The following is a 27,734-nucleotide window of genomic DNA, read 5'->3' as shown; positions in this document are numbered from 1 at the left end:
CCTCCTCCGCAGTGGCACGTGGGCTGCGGTACCGCCGGGATTGGAAGGGAGCTCAGCACTTGCTAGTAAGCTGTTCCGGAAGCTGCTTACATCTCTATGGACTGTGTGTAAATGACGGATTCAGATGGCACACTGCTGCTGTATTCTGCCTTTAAGGAGTCATTTCCTGGTCTTGGATTGAAATCTGTATGTTCTCCTGGGCAGATTGCTCCCCAAGTTCTTACTGTCTTCCGTCCACCGGAACCTGTCTAGCGTTGGGTCATGTGAAGAGCAGACCTTTGCCCCTGCGTCCTCACCCTCTGGAGCCTCGTCTGTAACCCCAGAGAGCTGGACTTAAGGGATCCCTGGGTTTGGATGGCTTCCGTTCTGGCTCTAGGTTTTCTAAGCAGATGCTCTTTACTGGTCCACAGCATCGATGGACCACAGTCCTATCCATTCCATAGAGCACTGTCTTTCAGCACATGTGGGGCCTCGATCGCGTTTTTCCAGCCCCCCCCGTAAGCTGCTTCACCCGGTATTATTGTTGACATGCCTCTCCGCAGGACCTTTCCTGACCTACATACAGTCTCTCCTCTGAATGGGGACCCCACCTTTCCATGTGCTATAATCTATTCACAGTAAAGCTCACCGTTTCATTTTGCTCTTCTGTACGCTTTGAGAAGTGTATAATCATGTAATCACTGCCACAATGATGCCACATTTCCCTCACCCCAAAGGGGCCCACCTGCTGGTCTGAGCTGGTGGCAGTTCTTAGTGTTCCCTGCATGCGCCGATCGATCGATCCATTCATCGATGGAGCGTGTCCTCTCCAGACACCAGGCTGCCCCCTCTCTTCCCAGTGTGGGCCTTGCGGAGAGGGGGTATTGCTGCCTCGCCCCCATCCTCTTTCACTGTCCCACCCATTCGGCAGGTCCTCCACCGCTAATTAATGGGCTGGGGTACCTTTTTGGTTATGAATGGGTGTTTAATTTTGTCAGATGCTTTTCCTGCACCAGCTGAGGTGACCATATGGTTTTCCCCTTTTAGCTTGTTAGCGTGGAGAATTACATGACAGTTCTAAGGCTGAGTGAGACTCCTTCGCGGTAGGAGCCTTCTGTGTAGGGTAAGCACAGATTCCGTGTCGTCATGGCGGGACTTGGGGATTGGCTGCTCTGCCCCCTCAGACGTACAGAACGTTCAGAGCTGCCCACAGCAGCTACTCCAGGGGAACAGTCACGCATGTGTTCTGAGCTGCTTATTCATAGCTGTTGACATTTCTTTTCATTGTAGTTTGGGTAAAGGGTGTGTGTGTGTGTGTGTGTGTGTGTGTGTGTGTGAATATCTGTGTGTATGTTAACGCTTCTGTAGCCATCACTGAATGCCAGCCACTGGGTTAGCATGACTAATTCTCATCACAGGCCAGGGGTGTAGGTACAGTTTCTTTATTTTACAAATGAGGAAACTCAGGGCCTGTGTCTTGGAAGATGGGAGAAGTGAATTAATTCCATTTCCTCGAACAGTAGAGTGCCAGCCATTTGACTCATCTACGTGGCACCACCACTGATTTTTCAGTCCTCCATTTCATAGAGGGTCTGGAGAGGCTAAACGGCAGCCCCCAGGCCGGGGGATAGGATGGAGGTAGGTCTCCTGTTGAGCTCTCTTCTCTGTTGTGATGCTGTTGGTTGGTTGAAGGAAAAGAATTGAGTCAGGATGGTAAATCTAGACAATAACCTAGAACAATGTAGACAAAAGTTTTCAGGGCAGGATATGTGGCCTAGTGGTAGAGTGCTTGCCTAGCATGCATGAAGCCCTGGGTTCGATTCCTCAGCACTACGTATATAGAAAAAGCCAGAAGTGGCGCTGTGGCTCAAGTGGTAGAGTGCTAGCCTTGAGCAAAAAGAAGTCAAGGACAGTGCTCAGGCCCTGAGTTCAAGCCCCAGGACTGGCAAAACAACAACAAAAAACTTTTCTTAGTTGATCTTCACACATGTTTAAGTATCAGGATAAGGACAGTGCTCAGGTCCTGAGTTTTAAGCCCCAGGAGTGGCACAAAAACAAAAAACCCCCCCATATCCTAAAGGGAAATATTAGGAGCTCACCTATTGACCTTCCAAGACAATAGTCTTAATCCAGCTGTGTCCAGGAAGATGTTTTGCTGATCTTTAGCAAGACTGTTGAAAATTTTGGTCGAGTTGTGGTGCGTGTGAAGAACTAACTCCTTGTTTTCAGGATTCTTTTCCATGTGAGGTTTTCTGGTAAGTCATTGTCCTGTTGCCATTTTGCACGCTAAGTGCTAGCAGGACTCCAGGTTCTTCACATGTAGCCAGATCTGAGCGCACGCGCGTGTGTGCGTGTGTGTGATTCATTTGACTGTGATCTTCCACAGTAGGTGTGTGTGTGTTTGTGTGTGAACTTTTCTTTAGGGGTATTGATAGAAGAATTACTTTCGCGTACATTTATTATTAAAAGAACCAGCATTCATTCAGACCTTTGCATGGAGTCTACCTTAATGACCTCTAAGGTTAGGATTAAATTTAAACGCTCGCCCTTGGGGCGTTAAGTGGATGTGAATGTGCACAGGCCAAGTGGGCACTGTAGAGTTCCAGGATGAAGCTCCAAGCGTTCACGAGGCTGGCAGCACAGGAAACCCGAGATGGGAAGACGCGCCCAGCGCCGGGTTGAAGACGCCGTTACCACGCGCGGGAGAACTGGGTGCTGTCTGCAGATACAGGCCGAGTTGAGGAGCGGTCGCGTGAAGCCATGTGGGGACCTCAGCCATCTTGGTATTTGCTGCATGGAAGGCAGGACCACTCAGGCAATGCCTGGCAGCTGTCCTGAGCTCTTTATCGGGGCCTTGTCCCCCCCCACTCAATGGACTTACTGTGCTTCTTTAACCACATGATGAGCACAGGTGACGTGAAGGCAAACGCCTTCCCTTTAGGAAGCGTCACGAAAGCGATGGCTGAGGCGTGTCGCTTTGCCTTTTGGTTTATTTTCCAGGGACAAGATGGTGCGTGTCAGCAGCGTTGATGGAACGCCCGCTCTATTATAAAAGGCGAAAGGCGTGTGCACTTATTGGAAGCGTGGCCTCTGGAGCAGCGAGTCACGTGGCTCCCTGCTTGGCGCACTGAGGAAGGATGCACGCGCGTGTAGCGAGGCGCCTGTCAGGCGTGGCGTCCTCCCTTCAGGGTGGTGATAACTCTGCTCGTAGTGACTCGGGAGCTGCGCTTGATTGTGCAGACAGATCTGAGCTGTCTCCCAGGAGGCACTTTTGGGGCTCGAGAAAGCCTTCCGGAGGCTTTGTTAGGGAGGGTGTGGCCGCTGTGGGTCTGTCCTTGAGCCGCGGCTGCTCTCCGGGCTCTGGAGACACCGCGGCCGCTGTGCTAGGCTCCAGTTGGAGCCAGTCTGCACAGCCCAGAGGACTTATCTGTAGACTTATCAGTGTTTCCTTGGGCTATTCACTGATTTGGGTGTGGAGCCTTCTGTGAAAACAAGCCATAAAGATTAGTCATAGGTTTACTTTTCAAAAGCATTGACACACGTACCCTGTACCCTCCGTAACCCACACTTAATTTCCGGTTTTCTCTTTGCACTCTTTCAACAACAAGCACCTACTGGGTGCCGGTGCTGCCTCAGTGAACAAAGGCTGTGCCGCGCTGGCCCCTGGAAGGGCCTGGGCCTCTGCCACACTCGGCCTTTCCTCTCACCGGCCACCCTGCCCTCCTCCACGCCTTGTCATTTCACTGTCTCAGCGGGGACGACGGCACCGTCGGTGGGGACCGGCTGTTTCCTTTGCCCCCAGAGCCCCCAGTGCCCACAACAGGACCTGGGACACCACTCATCTGGTAACAAACGTGGTGGTGGTGGTGGTGGTCGGAGCACAGGTACCAGGAAACGGAGCCCAGCGTTTGCTGTCAGAACCTTCAAAAGGAGCATCCAGAGAAGCGGTGCGCTGGGCCACGAGGTGTGTGTCCCGGGTGAGGAAGAAGAGACTGGCTTGGTGCCCCCGACTCAACAGCAGTGGTCCAGAGCTGGTGCTTCCAGCTCATGGCGGCTCGGCGAGGCCCTTGAGTGTGGCGTGCACTTGGCGTGCGCTTGGCCTTGCACCACGGTCTGTGGCCTGCCTCGCTCCGACCTCAGTGTCCTCGCCATGGCTGTGCTGTCTGACGGCTTTTCACCCACACACTGGAACCGCGTGGGTGGGCTTGCCCGGTACTCTGGTGGAGAGTCATCCGAGGGGATTCCTCCGGAGGTGGAGTCCCGCTGCCAGTCCTCCCTCGGGCTGTGCTGAGGTGGTTCTGTAGGAAGGGCCTTGCTGCGCCCCGCGAAGGAAATGGATGTCCGTCACGTGGACTTCCTACCTGTGATTGAGCTGGGTGGGGACCGGAAGGTCACCGTGACTCCTGCACCTAGCTGATGTGTGCAGTGCGGACAGGCATTCCTAGGCTGGTGGGGTGCACTGCTACTTCGGGGCGAGGAGACCTCATGAGGGTTGCTGCCGAGATGGCCACAGTGTCCAGTCCTGCTGAGCAGGGGTGAGCAGGGTGCCGGAACATCAGGTTGCCACCGCTGAGACGTCAGAGGGTAGAAGGACAGGCAGCGGGGTTGGGGTCCACTCTGGGTTTGCATTTCTCCCCTTCCTGTATTATCTTCTCTACCTCTGAAAAATGAGGAAAAGCGTACCGATCGTGGCTGCCTGATTGGCAGTAGCACACGTGTTCTCCTTGGGGCAGCCACGGCCTTCCTCATGCTAGCATCTAACACACAACCTGGCACCCAGTGGGTATTTCGTAGTTTAAAAGTAAAACGCTGTAGGCCGTGCGGTGTGCGGCAGGGGTGACCCTGGGTGACAGCGGGATTACGACATGGCTTCCGGAAAGTGCCGCGCCCCTCAGAGCAGCACTGCAGGGTCTGTGTGTGACTCGGGGAGGGGAGAGAGGCCAGCGTGGGACATCAAGGCAGGAATTAGGATCCACAGCCTTCAGCCACTTAACAAGTCCCCAAGTCACAGTGCAGAAAACGGGGGCGGGGGTGTGCACATTATTGGCCCCTTGGGGAGGACAGTAGTTGCGGCCACAAACTATTCACCGCAGGACCCAGGCCCTAGCCCCGGGGACCCTCGCTGGTGTCCGGAGGACTTAGGGAGCACAGACAGGGAGAGGAGAGGTGTTAGGGTGGATCTTGGGGGGCCTGGACAGTTTGGACGAGTCAGGAGTGAGAACGTACGTGGATGATGGGTTCGCTGATGGGAGCAGAATTTGGGGGGTGGATGAGAAGGGGTGGTGAAGAGACTTGGGGAGGAGGCCCGGGCCGGAGCCGCGTCATCCCCGGAGGAGTTCACCTGCGTTCCCCCCCCCCCCCCCCTGCCACGTGGCTGCCTGGGGCCCTCCGTGGGGGGCATCCGAGCGGGTCTGCTGCGTCGTGGGTCTGCACACCCGGTGTGGACAGGGGGAAGCTGGCAGGGCAGCCAGTCCCGCCGTGCGGTTCTCGTGTTTAATGAGCGCGGAGGACACCAGTGGTTCGGCTGGGTTTTCCTCTCCGTCCCGACTGGTGGGGCTGAGTCTTGGTGGTGGGGGGAAGGGGTTGGAGAGAGCTGGGTGTGTGTGTGGGGGTTGGTGGGTGTGGCCGACGGAGGCCGGGGTGCTGGGGTGTGAGTGTGGGTGTGGCCCATAGCTGCCTCTCCCGGAGGGAGCTCTTGGGAGCAAAGGTCAAGTGTGAATCACTCCGGGATGATGGTGGATGGGGCCGGGCTGGTCTGGATCTTTTTCTTGAGTTCCCCCCCACGTCACCTGAGGCTCGTTGCATTTCTCTCACCGGTTTGTTGCTTTTTTCTTTTTTTGGGGGGGTCATAGATCAGGTCGCAGCGAGGGGGTCAGCGTGGGGAACCCGCAAGCTTGTGCTCTCCGTTTGGGGAAGGCCTTTCGCACACGCCCCGCAGCCCCTGTGGGAGGAGGGCACCGAGCCCGCGAGCGGTGGTCGGCGTGTGCGTGGGGGGGGGACGCGTGCGTGTGGGGGGAGGGCAGCCTGCCGATGCCGCCCGGGCCGCCCCCATGCGCCACGCACGGAGGCCATCCGCCCAGTCGAGGCGTGTTGTGACCAGGACGGCGTGCCTTCGCGGGCTTCGCCGAAGGCACGCTCGTGTATGTCACTACTGCCTCCCCAGGCGCGATGCAGAAGGGTTGTCCCGCCCCGCCCCCTGTGGCCGCGTCCGCCGGCCCCGTCCCCCCCAGCCTGGCAGTCACTCCTCGGTCACCCCGCGGGCCGGCCTGCTTTTAGAATTCCTTGTCCGCGCGTCTGTGCTCTTGGATCACAGCACCCCTTCCTGTTCTTAAATGCTGGTCTCTTAGATGCTATACCAGCTGGATTTTATTATTACTGTTATTATTCAACAAGTAACAGAGACTTGGGTTCTATTCAGCTTGGGGCCCTCGTGAATAAAGCTGATATTTGAGGTTAAGTCGTAGTCATCTGAGTAGACAAATGCTTTGTTTTATTATTATTTTTTTATTCTTTTGAGGCAGAGTCTATGAGGTACAAACGAACCGCAGCCTCCCGAGTTCTGCCATAACAGGCGTGTGTTGCTGTGCCTCATGGGTGTCGCTCTTGTTGTTTGCTGGTAACTGGAACCTGAACTCAGGGCCTTAGACGCTGGGCCGGCATCACCCTCCTTGAGCCTTGCCTCTAGCTCAGCTTTTAACTTAGTGTCTTGTGGACTTTTTCTGTCCATCCTGGCTTTGAACCGCGATCCTTTGGATTTCAGCCTCTTGAGTAGCTAGGGTTACCGGTATCGCCGGTGCTTTTCATCTCCTTCCCCTACCCCCACCCTCCACGCAGTACTAAGGTTTGAACTTGCGAGGCTGGCACCGTACCACTGCACCCTTTGGCCGACGTGTTATTGTTTAATTAAGGTAAACACCCGAGAGCCGGATTGCTGGGTTACAGGTTTAAGATTTAGTAAAACCCTGCCATCTAGTTTTCTAAGGTGGCTACCCCATTCATTTTTCATTTTCACTAGCAGTATACCAGAGATCCAGGTCCTTGACAATCTCATCGGCAGGTGGTTATCCATGTTTGCATTTTGGTGGGTGTTAATGGAATCTCATTGTGGTCTACTTTTTAAAAAAAAATAATTACCTTATTGTTATTATAGAGGTGGTTTACAGAGGTGATTACATGAGTCAGGTAATGCGTACGTTTTCTTTCCTACAGTGTCTTCTGTTCTCTCTTCTCTCCCAGTGGTCTCCTTTGTGCTTCGCTGGTAACAAGTATTGTTTGGCCTCTTTTCATGTTGTAATTGTCATTTGTGTATCCTCTGATGGAGATGTCTAAAGTTATAACACGTACATGTCTTTAGGTCATAAAATGTGTCACAGGAGTGGAAGTCTTGATGTGTTGTGGCATGTCTCACTGGTTGGTAGGGGCTGTCAAGAGAAATTGACCATTTAAGGAACAATAGTCTGAAATAAGATTCTGGAAGGTGTACTCTGAAATACGGTGGTAGGTGGTCCTGGGATAAATCATTCTTCCACGGAAAATTTAAAGGACCCGCAGCCCAAAGTTTAACAACTTCTCGTAGGGTTTTTTAAGCGCCGGCTTCCCGTCACGTCACAACGTGAGGGACTTGATGTAGGTGACAGTGGTTGGAATGCATTTTGGTGGTCTGTTCACAGCTGTGCATTTGGCAATTGGTGTCTTAAGCTTTGAGTCAAACTTTCAGCTTTTTAAAAATTGTTATTATAAAGGGGTTACAGTTAGGCAAGTCGGGTCATTTGTACGTTTTCTTTTGTACGGTGTCACCCCTTCCCTCGCCCTCTCCCAGTTTCTCCCTCCCACCCCCACCCACAAGCTGTGTGGTTAGTTTTCGACACAGTATCTGGTGAGTACCACTGCTGCATTTGTCCACTCCTTGTCCCTCTATTTCTGTTCCCCCGGACCCCCACAGAGGCAGATAAATGAACAAACAAGGCAAACAGAAAGCAGAAACAGCAACGAAGAAAAAAAACCCTCTCGTTTCCCTAGACTTGCAGTTCCATGGAAGTTGAGGGACTTTCCTGGGGCAGTTCAGGTAGAACTAATGTGCCCCGCGGGCTTTTTCCAGGCCTCTGCGTCCTCCACACCACGCTTTACAGAGTCTGTATCATTTCCAGCCACCGCTAAGAGTTTCCAAAGACTGGCACGGTTAATGCGAGTATCCCCCCCCCCCCCCACCAAGCCTCCTGAGCTCCCAGATAAAGCAGGAGGCCACGGTGGGATACCAGGCGCTCATGTGTACCTGTGGGTGCATGGTACGTGTGGAAGGTTCCGGAGCTGGAACCCACAGGAGCGTGTAGACCCGTTGCCGTGGCTCAGACTCCTCCCTCACTTCAGGTGGCTCGCGAGAGGCTCACTCTCTTTTCCTCTGGCTCTCTCTGCTTGGCTTCCAGGTTTCTTTGGCTGGGAAACAGAAGTGAACAATAATGAGGGGAAGCCCTTCCTTGGGAGTAACACCCATCCCTCATCGGGGCTCACGATAAACAGATTTTGGGGGGCCCTTGGAGCCCAGCCCAGAGCAGGCTGCCTCTGCCTTCCGCCTCACTTCTGGTCCTCTCAGAGCAGCCCCGTCCCTCAGTGGCAGGGCCCAGCTCCTCCTCACCCTTGCCCCACACCGGGCCTTTCAGCCGTGGGTCCTACCTAGTCTCCCTCTCCTCTCCTGGCCTTGTCCGACTCCTGTGCGAGGCCTCCATCTCTCCCCTTTACCACGTGCAGCTCCCCGGTAGCTGCGTGCTGATGGGGAGCACAGTGATAGGCAGATAGAAAAACCCTTAGGGAAAAAACCGCCGACCCCTCCTGCGCGTCATCCGTCCGTCCCTGTCCCCACCGCGCTGTGGTTTTCAGGTGCCCCCGTGCTGCGGTCGGGCTAGGCCACAGCGACCATTTAGTGTGTGTGTGTGTGTGTGTGTGTGTGTGTGTGTCTGTCTGTCTGTCTGTCTGTCCGTCCTGAGGCCCAATAAATGATACTCATCTCACGCCTCCTCTGGTCCCTGGAGGGGGTCCCGCCTAGTCCCGAGGTTATGTGGAGCAGGCCACGATGCCCTGGGCTTCAGCTGGATGGAAGTGGCCGCACTCCCCTCCCCCCTAGCCCCCTCCCCCCCCCTTAGAGGCCTGCGCCCAGGCCAGGGAGACCAAGTGTGTGGGAATGTGGAAACTTCAGAAACTCCCATCCGTGCCTCTTCCTATAGCAGTGGTCCTTTCTGGAAAAAGCCTGTGTGGACAGATGGAAAGAGGATGCAGAATAAATCGCCCAGGTGATTCTTAGGCACCTTTGTGTCCTGTCCCCCCCCCCCCACCTTTCCACTGTATGACTCACCAGAGTGCCTGGAGATGGCGGATTTGGGGCAGGGAGCTGGGGGTGGGGGCCAGCTTGTGCCTTGTGTGCGGTAGAGAGAGACAACCAGCACTTGCAGAGGCACCTGAGCCTCACTGAGATCATGGCCCCCTTTCTCCAGAAAGTTCCTGCGGTGGACAGAGCTTGGCTTTGTGGGGGGCCTTGGCTGACCTGGGGGCTTCCTTTGTGCCCTCCTCCTCCTCCTCCTCCTTCTCCTGCCCCCCCCCCCACCCCGGAGCAGTGGAGCCTGACAGGTGTTTTGAGTGGGAGACAGGAACTCAGAAGCTGAGGACGAGAACTAGCAAGACCAAGGACAGCTTCCTCAAGAAGCGGCGGAGGCGCTGGGGCAGCCCGGACAGACGTGCCCTCGCTCCGGCCCGCTCTGCCGGCCGGTGTGCCTGCCTGCTGCTTACTGCTGGTGCCTGCAAGCCGGGGCTGTTCTTCCGCTGCTGGGTGGCTGGAGCCAAGACCGCGGTGGGCTGAGGAGCGCCCGGGTGCGGCGGTGCGGTGGACCGTGGACCCCACGCTTCGCGTGGAGGGAGTGGCTGCACAGGACTCGAGCTGTGGGCTTTGTGGACACTGGAGAGTGGGGTGGCGGAAGTCAGTCAGTGCTCCCTACAGCTTCCCGGCTCTGGGAGAACACTGTTTGGGGGTGGGGGGGGACATGGTTCTGGAAACTGCAGTCTGCAGTAGCTCTGCTAGGCTTTGAGAAGTCAAAGCCCAGTGAAAGACGGCAGCCAAACCCCGGAGGTGGGAGGGAGTGATTTTCTTTGTCTTTCAAGTTGGAGCCTCGGATGGCGATCTTGTAAGCTGTTGTAAGTGTTGCGTAAGGGGACGCGTCGTTCAAGTGCACTCCGGTGTTGTCTGCGGTGCGTGGTGCTTGGAGTTGGGCCCCAGCTGTTTTCTTACCCTGCACACCACCTGCTGTCACTGTCACTTCAAGGGTTGCCGGCAGTGGAGGGGTGTTTTGGAGCCTTGGGAGTGGTCAGTGCTGATCGCAAACCCTGGGCTGTTTGTGGGGGAGGACAGGGCTCCCCTCACGGAGGGGAAAGACCCTAAAGGTAGGAGAGAGGCAAGCTTACCTGGGGCTTTGTTTCATAAGTGGGGTTTCCCAGCCACAGAGTCTCCAGGCCAGGGGAAGGACACCTGTAACCATTCCCTATAACCTCTGTACATACGTGTGTGTGTGTGTGTGTGTGTGTGTGTGTGCGCGCGCTTCCGACTAGTGCTCTACTACTTGAGCCACAGCTTCACTTCTGGCCTTCTGGTGGCTACTTGGAGCTAACAGGGTCCCATGGACTTTCTAGCCCTGGCTGGCTTTGAGCTCGTCCCGTGTAGAGGGTGTTTCTGGCAGCTGCCTGAACTGGCGTAGAGCAGGCCCTGCCCCTTAGAAGCAGAGGACACGCATTGTCGCTGTCGGCTACTGAGCTCTGACTGGGTGCTGGCCACTACGCTGTTCCCATTTAGAGAGGAGGAAACTGGAGTCAGCGAGGCGAAGTCACCTTAGAGGGCACGCGCAGTCGTGAGCCTGCTTTAGGAGCACATCGGTGGGGCGCCCGCCCCTGCCCGCCTCTCCGAGGGCATCCAGCCCCTGCCTTGTCCGGTTTTAAATGCATCCGTTGCTTTCCGCCCCTGGTCACAGTTACGAGATGTACTTTTTGAAAGTAGACATGAAATCAATCTGACGGCCCACGGACAGCAGGAAGGCGTCCGTGGAGCCCTGGACCGGGTGAGGGCGGGGCGTCGGGGGTGGGGGTGGGGGGTGGGGGGACGGGAGGGAGGCCACAGGGCGTGAAGAGTGCCGGGCTGTTCCCAAGCAGACCTTAGTGTCTCGGGAAGCAGAGCCCTCCTTCGAGCTTCTCATCCCTGCGTGGCGTCCAGAAAAACCTCGGCTCTCTCTCGTCTCCTCTCCCCTGTTTATGTCACTGACGTGAAGTTCATTTGGCTTGAGCCTGTTTCCTGGGGAAAGCATCCTGGCCTAGGATCCCATTGTCTTCTGGGACTGTGGAAGACGGACCTCCCGGGTCCCGTGGCCCTTCCTGGTGACTGGCTCCTCACGCCGGTGGGTCTTTCCCCAGCAGTGCCCCTCGGGGAAGGGTGTCTACCCTCCCCCTCAGAACAACACATCTCTGTTGAATGTCAGATTTTGTTTCTGATTGTATGGGTGTGGATTAATTGGTTTATAACAAAACTTGTATTTCATAAGATGGAAGGCTTTGCATTCTTTTTGAGGTAGTGTCCCATTATGTAGCCTAGGCTGGTCTCAAAGTCTCCTGCCCTCTGAATGCAGGATGCTAAGATGGAAATGATTGTGTGTGTTTTTTTTTGTTTTTGTTTTTTTTTGCCAGTCCTGGGCCTTGGACTCAGGGCCTGAGCACTGTCCCTGGCTTCCTTTTGCTCAAGGCTAACACTCTGCCACCTGAGCCACAGCACCACTTCTGGCCTTTTCTGTTTATGTGGTGCTGGGGAATCGAACCCAGGGCTTCATGTATACGAGGCAAGCACTCTCGCCACTAGGCCATATTCCCAGCCCTGGAAATAATTTTTTTTAAAGGCTGCATTTGCATCTTTTGCAGGGATACGATTGCTTGCTTTCCGTGCTCAGGATGTGCACGGGACCTGAGGGGGATTGGCCTGTTCCGTGTGTGGAGCCTGGGCCCGTATGTCAGGGTGCAGCCGGGCTTCCTGCCTGGGGTGCCCCCCGAAGGGATGCTTACTGTGCTCCCGCCCCAGCTGGGGAGGTGAGCACCGAATCCACGTGGAAGAGAAAGGGAAGACGCGTCCGTGCTGCCTGCCTGTCCTCAGAGTGGTCACCTACTTACAGATGGCACTGAGCGGTTCGGGAAGATGGGAGAGATTGCCTGGAACCGTCTCGCAGCATTGCTGGGGAAGGGAAGCGGCTGCTGCTCAGGAGGAAAGCCCCCGATGGGAACCAGCCGGCCCGGCTCCGGTTTGCCTGGTCCCAGCTTCCCTTGGATGATCTGGGACAGGGCAGGAGGACCCCCGGACTCCCCTGAACACTCGCTTTCGTTTTGGCGCCATTTCCTGACTCTCCAAACTTATTTTTAACTTTTTTGCTGCCCACCCCCAGCTTTAAATTAGCCTTTATTCTTGTTTGTATACCTCATCATATATGAATACATATTTTATGTCTGTCTGTCTATTTGTCTGTATATATTTATTTGTGGCACCGAGAATGGCACTCGGGACCTTGCAAATGCTGCATGGATGTTCTTCCTCTGAGCTACACCTCAGGCCATGTCTGAGGCCAAGGAAGATGATGATAAAGGGGTCTCTCTCCCGTCATTCCCAGGTGTCCTGGTCACTTGATTCCCCCCGCCCACCGTAGTCCTCAGAGGTCACCGCAGGCCCGACTGAGCGGCCTCCTTCGCGGCTCTATTTGTCGTTCTGCCAGCAATGTATGTGCACCCCCAAGCAAGCAGTGCAATCTAATTTTGCCCATTTCTGAAGTTTCATAGCAAATATTGAATGTATTCTGCTTTTAAAGGCTTGGTCAAATTCATGTGTGCTCTGCGTAAGTAAAGGTCATTGCGTTCCCTCTCCGTGTTGCTCTGTCTTTTGAGCACGTGGCCATTTATCCATTTTAACCCTGCCCAGTTCGGGCTGTTTTGAGGAGCCGTGAATGCCCTTGTGCTTTGCTTCTAGTAGACAATCACATTCTGGGCCGTCCTCAGGCACACCCCTTTTCCACAGCCGTGACCTGGTAGTGTGAATCCGTGTTGGATTCTAATCCCTAACGACAACAGGCTTCGCTTTATTCCCGGAAGGAGGAAGGCTCGTTATTCCTATGGCTTGACGCTGGGCCCCGCCGGCTGCCGTGCAGTTCTGGGCTTCCCCGGAGGCTTCTGGAAATGTTGGCCGCTGTCATTCATGCTCCGTACTTTTTGGCAGCGTTAAGTGTGCGACGAGACGGAGCTGCCATCTCCTATTTGCACGACCGTGGCCTGGCAGAGCCGCCTTTGGGGCTCCGAGCTGGGGGGGCGGGGGTGTTGCGTGTGGATTCCCGTGTTCTCTGCTGCCATTTCCTCTTAGGTGCCCCCTCCCTTCGTGGAGCAGGACAGGAGGTGGGACGGGAGGGTCTGGAGGGATGGAGAGGCCAGAGCCAGCATGTTTGGGCCCCAGGAAGGAAGTCCATTTCTTTCCACCTGTTCCAACTCCAGCGGAGACCCCAGGGTCCAGGGGTCAACTGACCCGCTTTGGCATTGCCCCCTAGTAGGGGCTGGAGGCGAGGCCTCCCCCCGCCCAAGTCGGGGCCCAGGGGACCGGGGCAGACCCAGGGGTAATCGTCAGCGTTTCTGTAGAGAGCCAGAGAGTAGACCTTGTAGGGGCCGTGAACCCACAGGTAAAGGGGAGGCTGTGACCCGAAGTACTCACGGTCCAAGAAGAAACAGAGTTCCACGAATACCTGTTAATGAAATTTGAAGTAGTTACAGCCACGGAGTGCAGTTTCTGGGGCTACAGGTCTCCTAATGAGAATATTGGGATTGTTGGTGTTTTTTTTGGGGGGGGTGAGGGGTAAGGTTTCCCTTTCCTGGGTTCCATGTGCGCCTTCCTGCTCACCACCGTCACCTCAGTGGGCCCCTCCGCGACTCCTCTGCCCGTGAAAACCCCCGGGTGATGGCCCCGCAGGTCGGCTTTGGCCGGTGGCCCGTGGTGTTCCCACCGCCGAGCCCAGCCTGCAGCGGGGACGCGGGGACGGAGGCTCCTCCCTGCCCCGGAAGCAGGTAGGCACCTGTCTGGCTCTCTGGCCTGCAAGCCCGGGAGGCTGGGCCACCCAGTGACGCCGCGGCCGAGCCCATCACGTGGAGAAGGGGAGGCCCGGGAGTGCGGGCGGACGGCGCCACGCGGAGAAGGGGAGGCCCAGGAGTGCGGGCGGCCGAGCCGTCCTGGAGCCTTTGGGGCGGGATGGCCGTGTTCACGTTTGTCACTTCCGCCTCGGTTGCAACAGTTCCTCTGGGAGGGCGCAGGTGTGCAGGGGGGCGTGGGAGGGAGGGCGTGGGTGTGCACCGCCAAGAGGGACCCTTGAGGGAGGGAAGGAGGGAGGGAGGGCCCTGCCCACGGCGGGCTCAGGTTCCCCATGCTGCTCTCCACCCGGCCCCTGGCCCCCCCTTCTCCCCCCACGCATCGCCTCCACTTGCTCTCCTGGGACGTATTTGGGACACATCCCCGCCGTCTCGTTTGGGTAATACTTGTTGTATAAACTGAAGGTCAGCTTGAGTCGGTGGGTGAGTTAATGAGGACCGGCCTGCTTAGCCCTTCTTCAGGGTCCACGCACCGTGGGTGTCTGTGGTTCTCACGCGCGCCCGGGTGCCCATCGCGCAGCCTTTTCCTACCCCTCGAGCTCCAGCAGACGCGGAGGGGCGGTGGAGGTGAATACCTACCTAATTGGGTCAGAAATCTCAGCCGAGTTGGCTGACTCCTTTGACTTCTAGAGACTTCCACAAGCCTTGTTGTTTTTGTTGCTTTAAGATTCCAGTGCTGTTTTATAAATAACTAATGGACGCCAGGCTTCCGATACTGCCCAGTCTTAATCGCTCTCACTTCCCCTGACCAGGTTTAATCTCATTTATCTATAAATACGCACCGCAGAGAAGGGCACAGATCTCACTAGGGAGGGAATCGCTTTTCCCTCTTGTGGTTTTAATTAAAATTATCCCTATGGCCTAGCCCACTTTGCTTCAGTCTCTACTTAAGAGACAGAAGAGCAGCAGTGTGTGTTTATCCTCTTGTTTTTAGAACACTGAAAACGTGGCTTCTCCTTCAGTAACAGGCCAAATTCCCTGTGGCAGTGTGAGGTGTTTTCCTCCTCCTCCCCCCCTCCTCCCCCTCCTCCTGTTCCTCCTCTTCCTGGTTTGAATTCAGGAATGGCATTCACTTGAGCCAGATCTCCAGCCCTTTTGCTTTCGTTACGCTGAGCTAGGGTTTTGCATGTCTGCTTGTGATAGGCTAGCCTGTGACCCTCCCGACTATGCCCCCCACACAGCTGGATAACAGGTGTGCACCACTCAGCCCGGCTTTTTATTGGTTAAGATGGGATCTCACTAACGTTTTGCCTAGGCTGACCTTGAACTTCCATCCTCCCAGTCTTAGCCTCCTGTGTAGCTGGGAACGTAGGCATGAGCCACTTGGCCCAGAGAGCAGTGTATTTTACAAGACTTCAGTGCCAGATGTGATTGGGGAGGACTTGAGCCCTATCCATGCGGAGGGAGGACATCGGTCAGAGGTCAGTGGGGTCAAAGTGCTCGCCCCTGCCTCTCGGCGAGAGTGTGCTGGGCTTGGACACAGACGGGTGCACTGTCACCTGTGGAAGGCCAGAGAGCCAGACTCTGGCTCTGAGAGGGACAAGCCCCATCAGAATTCCCACATAGCTCTTTCCCTACACATACACAAGCGCTCCCCCCCCGCCACCCCCCTTCCTCAATCCTCACAGAGCCAGACATGGGTAACAGCAGAACTGATGTCCACACGTCATTGTTCACCAAAGTCCATGCTTAGGGTCTGTGGGTTTGGGCAACTACACAATGGCACAGTTACACTTTCTCTTTGTACTGCAACAGCTGTGTCCAATGTCTGGTGCCTCGTGATCATTTTCCCACTCGAGATTGTCAGCACTAGTCATGTCTGTCTTCGTCTAATAAAATGCCATTGTTGCATGAGAAGCAGGACTTACAATGCTGCTGTTGAAAGCCGACTCTGAAGCGCCGTGAGAATTCTGGGAGTCCGGGCCTCCCCGCCCGGAGGTGGGGTGCTGTTCATAGGACAGACAGACCACTGCAGCGTTTCATGACGAGACCCGCGAGAGGTCGCCATGGCCGCGGTCCAGACACTGACGCGCTGCCGGTCCCCAGTGTAACCCCGGGCGCTGTCCCTCGTTTATGGGCATTGTCCCCCGTCACCGCTAGGAGTGGCCATGCCTTGTTTCTTCCATTGGCTCAATTGGGTTGCAAGAAAACATCAGCTCCCAGTCTTCCTTGGAGGCAGAGCTGTGAATTCCAGGGCTGATGGGCTATTGGACAAATACTGTTTGAGCCGCTACTGTGCATCATTATTAGGTATAAAGTGCTGTTGTCTGACTTTGGCTCTGTAAATATTTGCAGGTGATCAAAATGTGCATGCATCCGTGCCATTTTTCAACCTCGTAAAGTGTGCTCTGTTACTTCTGGTTTCTTGAAGAAAATCCAACGTGTGTTCTAACCAGAACATGCCTTTTAAGCACAACTAACAAAGATACATTTGGGTCTCAACAAATTCAGCGTGGGTTTGCCCCCACGATCCCACCAGGGTCTGTGTGGGGCAGGTCTGGCTCTGGGGCTTGGTTGTTTTGGGGGCCTGTGTGTGCTGGTCGGGGTGCCCTGTGTCTTTAGCATCCTTTCCTGGGCGGCGGTGGAGGGCATGGACACAGGTAGCGAGGACCTGCCGGAGCCTTGCTGGGACTGAGAGAGAAAGGCGGCCTCGTGGTGGGGGCGGCCCGTCGGGTTCCCGTCCTGCAGTTGATGGGGGCAGGCGGGGGGTGGAGGGGGGGTTCAGCCGGTGCTCCAGCGGGACTCGGGACTTGTCCCCGGAAGAGTTGTTTTCCAGTCAGTGCTCCCTGAAGGCTGGTCATCCACACCATGCTGGGGTTTGTCCACAGAAACTGCCCCCGGGGCCTCCTGGTCCCCCAGAGGCCTCTCACAGGCCTCTCACAGGACGGCTGCTCTCTGGGGATTGTGGTCCAAATGTAAACCCTATTATTATTATTATTATTTTTCCGAATTCTCCCTCCTGTCCCGGGGATCAAATCCAGGGCCTTGCCTCGTGCACGCGAGGCACGTGGTCTATCCGAGAGTTGCACCTCCAGCCAACCAACAGCTTTTAATTCCCCTATTCTCTGTGTTTTAGGCCTTGGATGTGGACCGGATGGTTCTTTACAAAATGAAGAAATCCGTGAAAGCGATCAACATCTCTGGGCTGGGTGAGTATGCACTCCCTCCCCGGGGTTTCTGGGTGAAAATGCTGCATTTCCGCAAGTCCGGCCGGGGTAGCACGGATGGCATCTCTATTCTGCAGACGCGCGCGTTCGTGGGCCTGTCCGGCTCAGGGCCGGGCCTCTGTCCTCCTCCCTCCCCCGGGTGAGCCCGTCTTGTCAGAGTGGCTGATGAGGACCCCCGGCAAGACGCTTCTGCCTCCGTTGTTTTCGTTTGGAGACAAGAAGGTGGCCACCTGGGGAGACCAGAAGTAGGGGGGCATCTCACAGGGGTGGAGTCCCAGGCGAGCCCCTGGGAGAGCGCCCCTGCCGAACGCGGCGGTGCCCGGGGCGGGTAGGGCTCCTTCATCCCGCCGCGTCTCCTTCCGCCCAGGTGGGTTTGGCAGGACGGGGAATGGCTCAGGTGATGAGGTAGACCCCGGGACTTCACGTCCCACGTGGCCCCGCTCACCGGAGCCCGAGCCCACGCTCCCGGAGCCGCCCTTGACCGCAGAGGGCCGTGTAGGCCACGGCGGGAGGCTAGCGGGGTGGTCTCTCCTCAGAGGCGATGGGTAGTGGGCGTTGCCAGGCGCGGTTAGTGTCCGATTTCCAGAAGTTTATGCAGGAACCATGCAGACGACGATGAAACGCGGGCGGCTAAAATGAAAGACCATCTGAAGGAGAGATGGGCGATGCGCATGGGTCTGGGCACCCGGTTCCCCCTGGTCCCCGTCCGGCTGATCAGAGCATGGATGTGGCAGTGAGGGAGGTGGTGTCCTGCCTCTTGCAGAGCCCTGTATAGGGTGAGAGGGACGGACGGGAGGAGTAAGGGTAGGTTCTTGGGGTGCACTTTGTGCTTCCTATGCATTGTGCTGATCTTGATAACAGACCACAAAGGAGGGACCTGAGTATGGGAGAAACGAAGGTATTATCAGGAAACGCATACAGGTCCACGATGCTGGCGCAAGCTCGAGTTTAATGGCCGCTTCGTGAGGAAGCCGCCACCCCCTGCCTTCGGCCATCCTGACATCAAGAACTCACTAAACAGGACGCTTGGGGTTTGTTTTTTTTTTTTGCTGAAAACGCTAGATTCCACAAAATATCTTGGAAGTATTTTTTTTTTTTTCTCTTGTTGTCTCCACTTAGGCTTTTGGGATCCCTGAGTTGAAAAACGCTATAGGTAACACATGGAGATTATTTTACAGGCTAGTTAGAGTCAAGGTGATTTTGTGCGTCCATGTTGACACTTGCCCGGAATAGAAAGGGAAGACTCTGCCTTTGGCGCGGATGTTGCCGGGTGACGGCTCGCGTCTGCCCCAGGGGCTTTGTGTGACTCCCCGGGCCAGCGCAACACCACACGTACGCCGGGAAACGTGGTGGAGGCCGGCCTATCCGTCGGTGATCATGTACTACAAACCGCATCCCCTCATCTGCTACCCTGGAGGAATTTCCTAAGATACCAGCCCAGCGGCGCTGCTTCCTCTGCCTAGAACGAGGCCGTGTGCCCACCTGTCCACCGGAAGCGAGTTCCACCCAGAGATGGGAGATAATGACAGGGGCTCCTGGGTGCTTTGGGGCTTTCAGGAAATGGAGATGAAGGCAGAAACACAAAGGTTTCTGTACCTGTAGACCCATCCAAGAGCTCAGTGTTTGGATGTGGTTGGTTGGGAGGATGTAGGATCCTGACTTTTCCAACGACATGCATGTTTGGAATGGATTGCCCTCTCCGATGGCCTCAGGTTATTAATTTCTATTGATAATTAATTAGTATCAGTTCCCATCAAGCAAGCAATCACTCTTGTCAGAGATGCACTCCATGCCCGTGTGTGGGTCTTCAAGTGCCTTGAAGTTTCTCCAGCGTACCACACTTTGTGTCTCCTTCCCTTTACACGCTCTACCTACGTGTCGGCGAGGGCAGTCGGGAAGTTTGTTCTACGTCACAGACTTGCGGACCAGCAGGGCTGGGACGTGAACGCAGCTCTGTGGGCGTCCAGTCTGTGTCCTTGCCACAGGAAGCTGGCTGTCCTCCTGGCTTGGGTGTGTGTGTGTGTGTGGGTTCTACTTTCGTCACTCCACGCCCATCCGTTATCCCAGGCCAGACTCGAGTTACTATAAGGTCATGAGTCTGGCTTTTTTTTTTTTTTCCCCCCTCTAAAGCTGGATTACTGAAATCTTTATTTCAGAACCAGTGCTGCCTGCTTAAAAATGTCACCGGAGGCCACGCTATACTTTTCTCATGATGGTGCTGACACTGGTTGCGGCTTTTCATAGCACATTCTTTCGAATATATTTAGTACAGGAGTCTCGGGACAGATTAAATTGTTTCGGAAATAAGTCAGCCACGTTCACCCCAGGCTCGGGCTGCAGGCCACCACGCTTGGGTGGGGGTGTTCCAGACAGTCTCTGCTCAGGACGCCCCTCGTGGGGAGAGCGTCCAGTGTCCCCACACCGCCGCTGGTCTAGGAAGACCACTCATTGTACGTACGATTGGAAGACCAGTGAGAATCCTGCCACCCTTGCCGCGCTTCGCCTTTATGCCCCTTACTCTCCTGTATCACTTCTGGTCTCGTCATTCTTACCACTGTCCCACGCTGACCTCTTAATCTGCCCTTGTCTGTCTGCGCCCCAGGCCGGCTGTGCTCTTTACTAGGGGAGCCCATGATGACTCTCCTCTGTGTCTTCATGAACCTCACCCAGGGCTGTAAACACACGCGTCACCTGGGTGTGATCCGCCCAGCCTTCCCCTCGCTGCTCTGTTAAGACTTGAACATGGTGAGTCCTACCCGCATTGAAACTTGTGTTGTGGCTCTAACAAATCCCCATGCCCCGAGTGGCTTCAAATGCCACAGATTTTACGTTTTAGATTTTCTGGTAAGAAGTGCCACATGAATACTAAAATCAGTGTGTCTTCCTGACAGCGCTAGAGGAGAGTCCGTTTCTCCAGCTATTCCAGTTTCTAGAGGCTACCTGCATGTATTCATTTATTCTCTCCGCCCCCCCCCCCCGCCCCCTCCCCCCCGGTCTTCCTTTTTCTTTTCTGCCTCTCTCTCCCACCGCCTCTCCTTCCTGAGATTTGACTCGGGTCAAATCTGACTGACAGCTCAGTCCTGTACCACTGGATCCATATATTTCTAGCCCCGTCATTTACTTTAATTTTATTTCGGGTAGGGGCTTGCGTTCTCCCGCCTGTACCTCCCCATAGCTAGGACGACAGGCAGGAACCGCCACGTGCGGCTTGTTGGCTGAGGCGGGAGCCTCACTAACGTCAGCCTTGAATCCCAGTCCTCCCGCCGGCACCTGAGTGAGCGTGGCGCACAGCTAAGAAAGTTGTTTTCGCACCGCTTTGGAGGCTAGAAATCCCCAGTTAGGGTGCCATGGTGGTTAGCTTCTGGGGAAGAAAAGAAGGAAGCAAACTCTGGGGGTTTCTCCTATAAGGGCACTAATCCTGTCTTGAGGGCCCTTCTCACGGAAACTTCATGATCGCAGCCGCCGTCCTGTCTGCTAGGATCATCACACTGAGAGGCGAGCTTCAGTATTTGAGTTCCGGGGACTCGGTGCCGTCCCGTAGCAGATGCTGGCTCTCCGGGTTGAAGTACCTTTCGTGGGCGTGGAGCCCCTCAGGTGACCCGTCTCAGATCACTTGGCTAGCAACTTTGAATCTGTGTATCATCTCGTTTCCTTTCTTTAGCGTCCTCTTACCAGGTCCCATGGACCAGGTCCTGGGCGCTGTCTTGGGGGACGGGACGTTATTCTTCCTACCTCGCCTCTGGGCACATAGAGTTTTGAGGTTGAATCACGTTGGACTCTTCTGTTCAAATGAAATGAAAGGATCTCTACAAAATCGACGTTTAAGTTGCTTTCTGTTGTTTGGTCTTTGATTTATTGCAAGTCCGTGAGGTTAAGAAGCAATTCTAGGAGACTGGTGTTTATGATAAAGAGCTCAGGGGTACTAGAATCCAAGAAAACTATTAAAAACCAGCAATGGGGCTGGGAATGTGGCCTAGTGGTAGAGTGCTTGCCTTGTATACATGAAGCCCTGGGTTCGATTCCTCAGCACTACATATATAGAAAAAGCCAGAAGGGGCACTGTGGCTCAAGTGGTAGAGTGCTAGCCTTGAGCAAAAAGAAGCCAAGGATAGTGCTCAGGCCCTGAGTTCAAGCCCCAGGACTGGAAAAACAAACAAACAAACAACAACTATCAATGCCACTCAAAAAATCTGTGATGTTAGGAGTCCCACTTTCCTAACAGGTAAATAGGATTATTAATATGGTCACTTACAGTATTAGTGAGAATTACCTGAATTTACATGAACAAGCGGCCGAGTACCAGATACACACATTAGGTAGGCGTGGCAGGTGTAAATACGCCTCCTGTGTGTTTGTTGAGTGTCTTACACAGGGATAGAAAAGTTCACTTAGAATATTCCCATGTTTCTGCTGCAAGTACTTAGACTGTCCTCTGGGTAGAAGAGGTGAATGGATCGTTTTCAATATAAACTGTGTTACGGCAGACCCCCGAGTCTAGTGTGTGATGGTTTCTTTGGATTTGCATAGAGGGGAGAGTTGAGATGCTTTAGAACAACAGTTGACAAGCTATCCAGTGTCCTGTGTTCTTAGGCCTATGAGCTATACATGAATTTTACCATGTGTTCACACAGTAACCTCAGTATTCCCTCTTAGCCTGCAAAGCCTCAGGTAATGACTCTCTGGCTTTCTGGGGGAAAATTGTACTAACTCCTGCTTTTTTTTTTACAGTATTGTTCCTGAAACTTAAGAGAGCATTAGAATCCCTGGGTGGGGGGGGTCTTATTAAAACACGGGAGGGTCTCTGGTTGGGTGGGTCTGGGGTAGAGTCTGAGTATTTGCTGATTAAACACTTGGCAGAGCAAGGTAGAGCAAGTCTTTGAGATCTCACTGTCGCCTGCCTCTCCCACTGGGCCAAAAGGGTATCCTATGACTTCGTATGTACTCACCGTGAGTTTTCCACAGTGGCAGTAGTTACATTCGCACTTAGTTATTGGTGGATGGAAACCTGCCAGCTGTATTTTCTGCAATGTCTTGTGAGTAGGTTTACAGAAGCAGTTCTTTTAATGATTTGTTGAGACATTTTCTACAATGTTTTCACTCAGTAGACTGCTGCCATCTAACCTCTTTTAAGAAATCCTAGCTCATGTTTACTTTAAAACTCTTAGCAGGCCAAATTCCCAAAGGTTTGTCTCTCTACTTAGAAGTATGGGTTTCCCCCCCTCATTCTAGGAAGCCGAGGCTAAGATTTTTCTGTGTTTTGTCATATCCGTGTGTGGAAAAATTCATCTCCATCTAGGAGGAAGCAACAAAAGACTTTGTTCTTCACTTCCATGGCATCTCTCCACTGCCAGGACTTGGCGGGGCTGGGGCATTGTTACTGAGAGTGATCGCCTGTGTCATCCATCCAAAGGTCCTAGAGAAAGTGTCATGTGCTTGGAATTTTTCCTCAAACCCTTACCACTTCTACCAACAGGAGAAAATGAGAGTTCACAATTCTCTCTGTATGTATTTTTCCAGGCATTTGCTATGCTAAGTAGGATACAGTACTAAAGCAAACTCGGATTTGATATTTATTCTTTTTATTTTATTGTTTTGAAGTAATGGGATTTCAGCTCAGGACCTTGTGCTTACTGGGCAGGGGTTCTGCTGCCGAGTCACAGCTCCAGCATGTTTGTATGCTCGGGTTTTTTTTTGTTGTTGTTGTGAGACCGGGTCTCAGTTCCCGCGTGGGCCCGTGCGGGGTGGTAATCTGTCATTTCTCCTTGTGTCTGGTATGAAAGGCCCACACCATCTTGCTCAGCTGTAGGTTGAGAGGGGTCTTGTGAACTTGGTACCCTGGCTGTGATTCTTTCCATCGCAACCTCTCAAGTAATAGGATTATAGGTACGAGTCACCGGGGCTCAGCCAGAGTTCTGTTTCTATTATAATAGAGGTATATTATTAGCACAGAGCAAGTCGAAAGAAATGCTATAGTTTAGGAAGTGAGAATTTACTATATATTAGGAAGCCCTGTTCTACTTGTTACATAAGAAAATAAGTCATAGTAATCTTTAGTGTTTGGCAAGAATGCTTAAAGCTGATATTCTGCTCTAGTGTTGTGGCATGGAAAACAGGAAGCAGGTTTTGGAAAGCAGTCTGTCCATGCACATCGAGAAAATAAAATTCTCTAAAAGGAAGAATTTCACACACAAAGATGTTCATTGTGTTGTAGCCTTGCTTACCACGGTGAGAAACTGAACTGGAGCCTAGCTTATTTGGCACTACAATTACGGAGCAATGCAAAGAAAGCAACTTAGGAAGAAATTCTCAGGCAGTAAGATTCAGGATACAAACTGTAGGTTGTAACACATGATGATCGAGAAGGTCTACTTGCATTGATGTTCATAAACTTGCTGGTAGAATAATGCCGATGTTGATTTAAGAAAACAGTGTCATATCTCTGGAGTACTTGGGATAGGCCTTCTTGGAATGTACTCATTGTAAATGTTTTACAACGCTGTGAGTTTACGTCAGTAGGTGAGTTCATAGGGGCACAGACTGCTAGTCTGCCCAGGTTATATAGCAAGCAGGCGGAGCGGCGGAGACTCTAACCCCCCCCCCCCCACGGGCTCACCGGTCTCCTGACCTTTGCAGGCCCCTCCTTACCTGGTGCAGGGCAGGATGTAGCTGAAGACACATATGCGTGAGCCTGCCTCATGAGCCTTCTGGCAAAACTCTAGGTGTGATCCAGACCATGACACACGTGTTCAAGGTGAGTCACAGGTGACCTCAGTCATGTCTGACGGTCGTTGTTCCATTGTTGAGTTGTCATAGCGACCTGTTAAGAACCTCAAAATCTTAGAGCCAGCCGAACCCTATTATAGGGGACGTCCAGAGGCTCTGGAATGTCTGGTTTGGGAGGGGCTGGGAGGCTGGAAGGGTCCAGCGATGGCCCCTGTCCTGAGGAAGTGAAAGGAAAAGGAAAAACGGGGCTTGGAGATTACCGGCAGTGTTTCCGGTTCTAAGGCCCAGAGCGTCTGGCTCGCTCTCTGCTGGGTGTAAGCAGATGACCTGTGGGATTCCCATCGGCGGGGATCTGCTGGTTAATCACCGGACCTCGAGTCGGAAGGCAAGTCTGAGCATTCGCGCGAGTCACCCTGGGAGTCATTGAGCTGCTGAGTCTTGGTAGGAAATCGAGGCCCATCCGGGCCTGGCGTCTCACTTGGTACATTGGGCCTCTACCCAGGTTTGTAAGAGGTATGTGCTTCCTCAGAAGCCAATGCATAAAAAATCACCTAAAGAGACCACCCAGGGATCGGGGGTGTAGCTCAGGTGGTAGAGCGCCAGCCAGTGAGTGAAGCTGTAGCCTAGTTCAAGCCCTGGCAAAGACAGATCATCCAGAAGAGTCTTCTGATGTTCACTGGTGTACAAGATAAAGACCACTGATAGGACCAGGCGGCCCCCGGGTGTCTGTGGCGTTTCACAGGCACATCTGGTGGCCGTGGCTGCTCACGGGAACACCACACGCTGGCGCAGTGTGCAGCGGGGACCTCTGAACCTGTGTCCTCCTCTCTGAAGCCCCGTGGGGATGTGGTAGAACTGAAAGATGGCTCACCTGTGGGGGCGCCCCCGTGCGCGCGGTAGCTGTTACACGAGGTATGGAGAGCCGGGCCTCCCGGGGCCGTTGGACTGCTCCCGCGGGATGAGGGAGTTGTCCTCTCTGCCGGGGAGGTCGGGGCAGCAATGTCTTATTAAGCCAGTCACTACTAGTAATGGGAACCCTATTCCTAGGTACCATGGGATCAAAACAAAGGGAAGGCAGGCTGACGTCTGAAAGCAGCTCACAGTGGCAGGATGGGTGATCACATCGGTGATGTGAACTCATGAAACACACACACACACACACACACACACACACACACACACACACACACACACACACACACACCCGCCCATGAAAGGACATTGATGCAGTTGGCCATTATTTCTAACTGTGTGATCCTACCCTAACCCAGCCACCGGGGGAAGGCATTCTGGTCGCAGGCAGCTTGGTTGAAGGAGTCCGGGCACGGGTCAGGTAGCGGGGAGAGACACTTCGGTGCATCTCGCACTGTGGGTTCTGCAGGAGGAAACTGCCAAGAAATCTTTCTGCTTCTGGTTCCGGAGGGTCTATCCCTTCCTGTTTCTGTCTCCAGCACTTGGTGTCATCGTGGATCATTGTTGATGTTTGTCCACGAAGTTGTTTGCTGGGGGGTTCTGGTCTTTATTCCTCTGTGTCACCTCCAAGTCACAGGACTTCGTGTCCTGCCAAGTCTTCCGGCAGCTCTCTATTGCCTGGGTGGAGCCCATCATCCATCTGACCCAGGCTGCCTGAGTGTCTTCGCGTCCGAGGGGCTGGTTTCTGAGTCGCCCTCTCAGAGGGAGGCTGGCTCCGGAGCACAGAGGCTCTGTTTGAGGCAGCTTTGTATTCACCGGAGCTTGCTACATCGTAGTTTCCAGCACTGCAAGGACTATTCTTTAGGATGGAAGACACTTAGTAAGTACAGACTGGAAATACAATGACTGCTGGGGCTTTCTCCACTCAAAGTCTATCATCCAAAGAGGCAGACAGCACGGTAGCCCAGCCATAGATCAGTCAGCTCTTCACCCTCTTCCTTGGCTTCCAGATGTTCTCCCGTGAGCAGTAGAACGTTAGAGAGCTAACCGGGGCTGTGTTAAATTATTCACACCGACTTTCAGCCATCCCTGGGAGGAAGGATCGTTGACCTAAAACAGAACCTGAAACCTGGCCTTAGGACCTGTTGCTGCCTGTGCTGGCCACAGCAGCCTGCATGTGCCCCGAGGGCCACATCTGTGGGGACTCCTAAGGACACAAGGCCAGCAGGAAGTCCTAGGAAAGCCTTGGTGGAAGTGAAGGGTTTTTCGTTTGTTTTGTTTTTGGCAGTTTTGGGGTTTGAACTTTGAGCCTTATTCTCACTAGGCAGGTGCTATTCCACTGTGCCATGCCTCTAGCCCGCCTTTGTGCTGGTGGTTTTGAGTAAGGTCTTGCTTTCTGCCCTGGTGGTGGTCCACTTTGCTAGGCTTCCTGTGGGTAGCCGGGATGGTAGGCATGTCCCACTACTTCCGGACTCTTCTGTGAATGCCTGGACTTTTCTGCTTGGGATTGACCTGGAACTGTGTGATCCTCCTGATTTCAGCCTTTGTGACGCTAGGATGCACGTGATCACACTCAACTACGGGCTGGGAAGTGAGCGGTCTCATAAACTTTTCGCCCCGGCTGGGCTGGAGCTGTTTACGCTCCCCAGTAGCGAGGATGCAGGTGTGAGCCGCCTGTGCCCAGCTGTGGCCCTGTGCTGATTGTCTGTGTACCTGAGCTTCTTTCCTCCTCCGCGACACAGCCACCTCTAGGCGCGTAAAGTACCATCTAGGCAGGCAGCACGGGCTCTCCGTAGCGCGGGTGACTGCGTAGCGGCCACAGCGATTGGTTCTTGCCATTTTTACCACCACTATTCCATTAGCATTTCGATGGGTTTTCCTCTCTCCATTTTATACTTTACAAAGTTGAAGCTAAATATCCGGTTTTACGCTCAGCATTCCGTCTTCTGTTCCTGTGTGTGCATTTTAAAAGCAGACCCACTTTGAAATCCTTGCCTAAGGGCCGATCACTGAAAGTGGGATTATTGAGTGGCCCAATTGTTCTTAAGACTTTCCCTATAGACTACTAGATTGTGACCCGGGCCGGGTTTTCAGCCATTTATCTGGCATGCCTCTGTAAACGAAGTCTAAAGACGGCTCCCTCGTGGGACGTGACAAGGAAAGGGAGACCCTGTTCAACAAATGGGATCGTCTCGGACTTTAGGACATGGTTCTCCTCAGGATTGTGTATGCTGCGTGGCTCTCCCTACGGCGCGGTCTCTGCTCATGAGTCCTGCAGAATATCCTGGTGTAGAATGTGGTACAGTTGGCGTATTAATCCCCACGTCCTCTGGGGAGTGTCTGCCGAGCTGCTGCCCTGGAGCGAGAGCACCCCGCTTTCCTTGGGTGCTGCGTCCTTCCCGATGGATGGTGGCCAGTGGAGGCTGGGCCCCGTGGCTGTCAGCTGTTTTGCTTTCTTGATGGTAATGGCACTTGGTATTTGTGCTACCGGTGCGTGTGCTTCTCTCCTGGACCTCATTCTCCCTCCAGCAAGGATGATACAAGTGACAAGCAAATGCAGAAGCAGTGCCCAGTGCGGGGGAAGAGCATTGGTTAGAGAGCTACAACACCGAGCTGTTTTCTGTTGCAGCTCTGCTGAAATTGGCTGTGTGGCCTTGGTGAGGGTCCCGCCCCCCTCCCCTCGGCTTGGCTTGGCCTCTCTGTCTGTAAAGCGAGGACCCTGGCCGGATCCGCTGTCAGGATGCTTAGTGACAGGACCCGGTAGTG

General features: G+C 54.1%; 1 protein-coding gene across 3 annotated transcripts in view; it reads left to right on the top strand.

The window, feature by feature from the left end:
* Asap2 (ArfGAP with SH3 domain, ankyrin repeat and PH domain 2) overlaps positions 1–27,734 on the top strand; it is a 112,702-nt gene that overhangs the window by 21,448 nt on the left and 63,520 nt on the right. For all 3 annotated transcript variants that reach the window (XM_048353443.1, XM_048353442.1, XM_048353444.1), the window contains exon 3: positions 17,243–17,315. In XM_048353443.1, the coding sequence (XP_048209400.1) occupies positions 17,243–17,315 (73 nt within the window). The remainder of the gene's footprint in view (positions 1–17,242; positions 17,316–27,734) is intronic.

This window comes from Perognathus longimembris, chromosome 8 (assembly GCF_023159225.1).
Source record: "Perognathus longimembris pacificus isolate PPM17 chromosome 8, ASM2315922v1, whole genome shotgun sequence".
Lineage (NCBI taxonomy): Eukaryota > Metazoa > Chordata > Mammalia > Rodentia > Heteromyidae > Perognathus > Perognathus longimembris.
This window is presented reverse-complemented; position numbering and strand designations above follow the sequence as displayed.